Below are 6,689 nucleotides of genomic sequence, written 5' to 3'. Positions count from 1 at the left end.
CCCTGCCTGCCTGGGAGCCTTGTCTTCTCACCGCCCCTCGCAAAAGCAGCTTTCTGCAGCGCGGACAGAGCTGCCCCCAGCTAGCAGGAAGGGAAATCAATGGTTCCGCAGGAGCTCACATGCCGCCGCTCGCGACAGCCAAGCGAGGAGTCATTAATCCCGCTCCTTGCTCGGTGACAGCAGCTGCCACGCTCACTCCTGGGCGGCTTCGGAGGAGTGGCGCTGGCCGGGGCGTTCTGCTCGAGGCAGGCAGCAAGGAGAAAGGTGGGAAGGTTAAATGAGAGGGTGGCTGCATAGGCACCCGTGGGAGAGACCAGGTCTCGCTGCAAGCCCCGTGGCCGGTGCTGCCTGTCACGCACAGATTTAGCTCATGGTACCCTGTGCTTTTGAAGATGGCAGGAGCCCAGCCTTCCCCCCCTTCTTGCTCCAGGACTGCAGAGTCAGCTCCCTGTGCCTCCTCGGCAGCAAGGACAGGGCACCCAGCACGGAGAGGCTCTGAGATGCGCAGGTAGTTAGCGTCTGCTCAGCTCTGCTCCGCGGTTTCTTCTGCCTGCAGCCATCCCAACACCTGCCTGGAGCCTGGCAGCTCCCCACCTCCACCACGGTTTGGGGATTAAAACAAAGAAATACTCAGCAGCATCAGCTTTCAGGATCTAGCAGGGGCGTGCCTTTAATCAAGCAGAGAGACCCTGGTGTTACATGCAGGCACGCCGAGGGACGAAGAACAGATGCAATGGAGTCTGTTTTCAGCTTCCCATAACGTGTGTGTGTCAGGAGCTGGCAGCTATGAAGACGTGCGGCATATGCCGGGAATGTCTGTGCCGCGCCCTGCCCAGGAAGCGGTTTCTTCCGTGGGAGCTCCTCTGATGAGTTACAGACACTGGTAAGGGACTGAGCTGCTCTCTCGGGGATGCAGAGGAAGCTCACCTTGACCCTTCCTCCTCCTGAGCTGAGCGCTGCAGCAGGCAGCCCGAGCGAGGAGCTGCCCACAGGGTCGCAGTTCCTCGGCACAAGGCTGATCCTGGGCCAGCCGTGGCGGCAGGAGGGTGGTTACCGTCCACCAGCTCACGCCAGCGGTTCCCAGCTGGGCGCTCTCCTCCTGTGCCCGGCCTGGCAGCCTCAGTCCTGCAGCAGCTTGTGTTTTACAGTCGAGCTCTCCGAACAAAGGTGAACAAAGAGAGTCCCAGCTGCCGCGCGGGCACGCAGCTCGCACAGATCGTAGTCGTGGGCCCACTCCACGTTGCCCCACCGCTGAATCTGGAGGAGAAACACGGGTCAGTTCAGAACTGGATTATACGTAGAGCTGCTCAGCAACCCTCGGCCTCCCTTTCCATGGCTGTGAAACACGGGCAACCCCACCAGGAGCTGTTTGGGTGGGGTGAAAGGGTTTGGTGAAAGGACACGCTTCATCTGCGCCAGGGTCTGTGGCAAAGTCCCTTAAAGGGAGGATGAAAAGACTCCCATTAGCTTCAGCCACTTTTGGGTCAGGAAGAACTTCACTTCCCAGCAAGCAAGTTTTTAGCTTGGTGTCTACAAGGCCTCCTGGCTGGATAACCCACAGCAAAAGAAGCCAGACACGACTTTGCGCTTCCGAGAGGGAGAAAAGCAGCCATCTGGGTGCTGTGAAAAGAAACTGGCAGCCCCGGGAGCACTCTGGGCTGTTGCACCCATGATGTTCCTCTACAGCAGCGCACTCCAAACTCTCTCACATGGGGAGGCTGGCAGAGTGGAACCTTTCCTGCAATAGCAGGCATTTCCCTTGCCAGTTATTTTGTGGTGGGAGATGCATTTGTCATGCTGAGATTATTGCTATTTGAATTATAGGGCTGTTCTGTAAGATAATTTACCTGGTATTCTTCCTCCAGGCGAGACAGAAGCACTGCTTTCTCGACTGTAATGTGCCTGTCAATCAGACCCATGGACAGAATCAGAGATTTCAGCTGGGTGATTACATATTCTATACCTGGAAGGGAATAACCCAAAACAAACAAGATTCATGGTTGTTTTCTGCAGCATTACAGCAGCATCTTCACATCCTCTGAAGAGACAGCCAGAGTGTGGTATCTCCTCAGGGACAGAGATGCCTCCCACTTGCATCTGGGCACTTCAGCATCAGATCTGCAGTTAACAGCAGGCACAAAGCGCTATTCTGGCCACCGTCACTGCAGTGACAAAGGCTACACCTTAGGAACTGCCTCCTTTTATTCTGCCCCAAACCTGCCCTCTGCAAAGGGAAGAGATATGTATCCAGGCTGGAGTATTCTGGGGCTCAGATGGAAGCCCAGGATGAAAGGGACTTGAAACCCATTCGGTGCTAAAAGAGCTGACCCCATCTCTAACCACTCCTAGAAAAATCCTGTGCACATGTGCATGGTGTGTGCTGTGCCCTGGGGGAGCTGTGTCGGCATGACACTGCTGCCGGGCTCAGCTGATCATATCACAGGGTGGTTTGGGTGGGAAGGGACCTTAAAGCCCCCCCAGTGCCACCCCCTGCCATGGGCAGGGACACCTTCCACTAGACCAGGTTGATCCAAGCCTCATCCAGCCTGGCCTTGGTCACTTCCAGGGATGGGGCATCCACAGCTTCTCTGGGCAACCTGTCCCAGTGCCTCCTGAGCCTCTCTGGGAAGAATTCCTTCCTGATGTCCAATCTCCATCTCCCTCTTTCCATTTAAACCCATCACCCCTTGTCCTTTCACTCCCTGCCCGTGGAAAGAGTCCCCCCTCCAGCTCAGATGAAGCAGCAGAGCTCTTTCCTGCCAGACCAGCAGCTCCTGGTTTTCAAGACCTTCAGAGGAGGAGAGCGAGTGACTGGCAGCTGAGGGACTGGAGCAAATTCCCCAGAGCTGCACACCCAGGGAGAGAAGGAAAGGGCTCAAAACTCTGAGCTGCTGGGCACCCGTGGTCCAGCTCCAGCTGACAGGAAACGGAGGTGCCTGTGCAGGGACAGGGTCTAAGGGAGGAACGAAAGCCCCGACTCGTCCAGCGCTACCAGTCTGGGCCAGAGCTTGAATTTCAGGTCTGAAGTTGACTTAGCTGCCCAGAGACTGCCCCTCCCCACCGTATTCCAAACCATGAAGGGGTGATTCATCAAAGCATATCTTTACAGGGATAATGGGAAGGCTTTGGAAGTCCCGTCCCAGGAATCCTGTCCCCGATACTTCTCAGCTAGTGTCTTGTGAGGGTTTAACTGCTGCTCGTTCCACTCTGCATTTGAGGACTTCAGCAAAGCAAACGTTACTTCATTCCCTGTCTTTAGGTGTCACTCAGCAGTACAAGGCAAGATCAAGTGGGCTATAAAGGTGAAGGAGTGAGGACAGCACACAGAACCACAGACACTCAGTGCTAAAGCCCATCTCTTTTCCTGGTAACAAAGCTGGGGACTAAGTCACTATAGAGTTGGGCATTAAAGAAGTTTTCTGTGCTGGGGTAGAGTAAACAGCTCGCAGGCCAGCCCACCCCAAACTGGCACTAAAGGGACAGTCCCTACCCTTAACAAATACAGCTAAGAGTCTGGTCTGGAGGCTTAAAACATGAACCTCAACACTCTGATTATCTCAGCAGGAGAGAAAAACCCATCCCAGTCACTATTCTGCCCCGTGGAGAGGAACCGCCTGAGCGGAGGGGTCCCCGGCGCAGCCCCTCTCACCTTGCAGGGCCCACATGTTGTAGGACGCCAGATGGCTGACGAAGGTCTCCTTGGTGCTGGCTGGGATGTTCGGCCCCAGGATGCTGGTTGAGGAGCCAATTGCCACGTTGTACCTGGAATGATCAGCCAGCCCCTTAGGAAAGCACAGGGCTCGGGAAGCTTGCAGCTCCGACAGCCACAAGCACCAGAGCTCCTGGCCTCAGCCGCGCAGGAGCAGGCAGAAACATCTTTGAGCTTTTACCTCTTCTCAGCCCAGGCGACAATGGGATCCCATTCACTCCTCTGCAGCTCTGCCAAGGCAGCCGGCTCCTCCACACGATAACTGGGACATTGCGGAACAAAACCACACTGCATGTTCACTCCCAGACCGCTGGGAAGGACGCTGCCCCCTCCCCAGACCACAGCAAGGGCCTACTGTCCACCCAGGCAGCAGCAGTGACGGGCAACAATCCCCTCGCTTTTCCCCACATTCAGAGCTTTTTGTTGTTCTAGGAAGGACAATCCAAAATGAAGCAGCAAACCCACCCACAGAAAATTGCTGGCAGCCCCACACCAGCCACAGGATGCAGCTGGATTTAGGGGTTGGAGCAGGGGACATATCCCAGGGGAACTCTGTATGGGGCCACTCCTGACTCACCATGCCCTGTGGCTCAGCTCATCCCTCCTGGCTGCCTCCCTGAGCACAGCCAGAGAGGCCGTGAGATGGGGGAATCCTGTTCCCCTCTCCCCACCGGAGCTGAGCTGCCAGTGGACACCTCAGAGGCTGGGACTGTGAGACGGGAGCCTGGACACGAACAGGCTTGATCCTGCAGCCCACAGGGACTTTAAGGAATGAAGGGAATTCTGCTACTGGTGCAAGTAATCTGAGCTGCCTGTGTGCCATGGAGTACCAGGGCTGGGCTGACAGATTCCCCCAGGGATTGCAAAGACGTTTTCTTCTCCCCAGGGAGATCTTCACTTTCTGCTGCTCCAGCTCTTCCCAGCACGGAGATGGCCAAACCAGAGTTGAACAGAGGGCCAGATCCCTGTTTTCCATCATACCTACGCCCTTTGCATGCACAGACTTCCACCAGGTTTGCAGACATGGGACTGGCCTAAACTAATTCAAACCCTCAGGAAAACCCAGGACAGACCAGAGCCCTGCTGTGACGGGGTTAGGGCAGTTATCTTCCCTCCTTCCCCCAACCACCTTTCCTAAACCCACACTGCGACGGGAGAACTTCCCCTCCGTGCCAGCAGCTCCCCATCTCGTACCAGACAGTGTCAGTCTCCAGGAACTTCACAGCCGCACGGATCAGCTGCATTTTGCTGCGCTGCGTGGGATTGTCCAGCGCCGTGTTGCACAGCGTGGTCTGCGGGATAAAGGAAGTTTAAACCACCGTTATTCAAGATCTGGGGAAGCAGCAACTGCCATTGTACAAAGCCAAGAAGAAGCAGAGGAATTCACAGCAGAGAACCGAGGGGCGCAGCTAAAGAGGGTGCAGGGCCACAACATGGCTTGTGTAATAGGAATTCTCCCCGTGGTTTCAGAAACCTCAGAAGCAGGACCATCAAGCACCAAGGAAGAAGGCTCACAGGCTGCTCCAGAGCTCGTTTCCTCCTGCCCCTCACTATCTCCAATAACACTGTCCCTTCTCAAGTCCCCCCAGTGACACAGATCCCCCCCAGACAGTCACACAGTATCTACCCACCCTCACAACTGCAAGGTTCTCCCCAGCATCCAGCAGAAGTCCTGACCTCTGGTCCTCGTCTCCATGAGCATTAGGACAACCTGCTCTCTCAGTGTTCTGCGTTTGGAAACCGTACTCGTGTCTACACAACCACCCTGTGTTAGACCCAGCCACGCCAATTCTACGGCGTGTACACAGGAGAGCTGGGGAGGCAGGATGCGGGAAGAACCGTTCTCAGTGTCCCCATCTCATCCATCCCGGTGCAAGGCTTACACCACAAAGGGATTTTCAACCCTTGCTCTGGAATCCATTCTGCCAGCTGGGAAAGCCCTCACCAGGTGGCAGCGGTCTGGCAAACCCACCTTTACCCTCTGGCATTTTGATTCCCTGTCTTTTATCTGACTTCCTTGACCTGACCGCTCCGGGCACGCTGCATCCTGCCCTGCCCGGGCCTCAGCATCCCAACCTGCTGCACTCACCAGATGCATAGTGTAGAACTTGATGGTGTCTTTCTGGGAGTCCCATTCTGTCGCCACTGCAATGGCCAAGGCCTCACTGGGGACGGTGAAGAGCTTGGCCTGCGGCGTTTTCAGCTTTCGGTGGTCCAGGTTTATTTCAAAGCCTCCTGGGGAATCAGAGTAGAAATCCTGGGGAATCAAAGAGGAGCAGGCACTAAGGAACAACAGACAACCCCACAGCAGGAGCAGATTCAGAGCTGGGGCTGATGGGAACACGAGGCCAAGGATACTCAAGTTTCCCACCATTATTTGGATATTCTTGGTCTCGGACACTTTTTCCCACCACACGGCTTCGCTATGGATGAGGAAAGGGCACAGCAGGCTGGTGACAAGCACCCCACTCGCACAGCCTGGGTCGTGGGGGTGCTACGTGCTGGCTGAAGCAGTGGAGGGGATAATGCCCCTCCCGGGAGCCAGCCCCTCCGTCCCGTCCCGTCAGCTGTACTCACCTTCTCCTTGCGAGATGCTCACGTTCTGGTAAAACCGCTTCCTCTCTAGGGGACAAAACCAGAGCTGTTCAGAGGGCAGTCAGAGGAGATTCGGTCCCTTCCCATGCTCCCCACCACAGCCCAGAACAGACGGAGCCCACGGTGCTGTCAAAGCGGCCTGGCCACAAAAGTCCATTCACCCAGAGCTTCCTGCACTGTTCCAGTGAGCCCCACTCCGCTGGAGAAATGCCACGAAGCTGTGAAAGCCACAGTGTCGCTGTGCACAACGGGCAAGTGAAAGGGACCAGCTTCACCTCTGCCGGGCTGCGGTCTTGGCTGCCTCCCAGCCGCCCTGCAGCGGGTTTCTGCAGGGCCTGGCAGGGCTGTTTTCCAAAGCACACCCATCCCAGTGCTCCTTCTGGAG

General features: G+C 56.2%; 1 protein-coding gene across 1 annotated transcript; it reads right to left on the bottom strand.

Moving 5' to 3' along the window:
* Positions 1 to 954: 954 nt before the first annotated feature.
* Positions 955 to 6,331, bottom strand: ATPAF2 (ATP synthase mitochondrial F1 complex assembly factor 2; the record flags this gene model as incomplete). Its single annotated transcript, XM_010155890.1, has 7 exons — positions 955 to 1,257; positions 1,848 to 1,963; positions 3,650 to 3,762; positions 3,891 to 3,971; positions 4,904 to 5,001; positions 5,799 to 5,944; positions 6,287 to 6,331. Coding segments are annotated over 7 exons (737 nt in total), but the record flags the coding sequence as incomplete, so codon positions are not given.
* Positions 6,332 to 6,689: the final 358 nt, after the last annotated feature.

This window comes from Eurypyga helias, unplaced genomic scaffold, assembly GCF_000690775.1.
Source record: "Eurypyga helias isolate BGI_N326 unplaced genomic scaffold, ASM69077v1 scaffold34187, whole genome shotgun sequence".
NCBI classification, from domain to species: domain Eukaryota; kingdom Metazoa; phylum Chordata; class Aves; order Eurypygiformes; family Eurypygidae; genus Eurypyga; species Eurypyga helias.
Note: the sequence above shows the minus strand (reverse complement) of the source record. Positions and strands in the feature narration are given on the sequence as shown.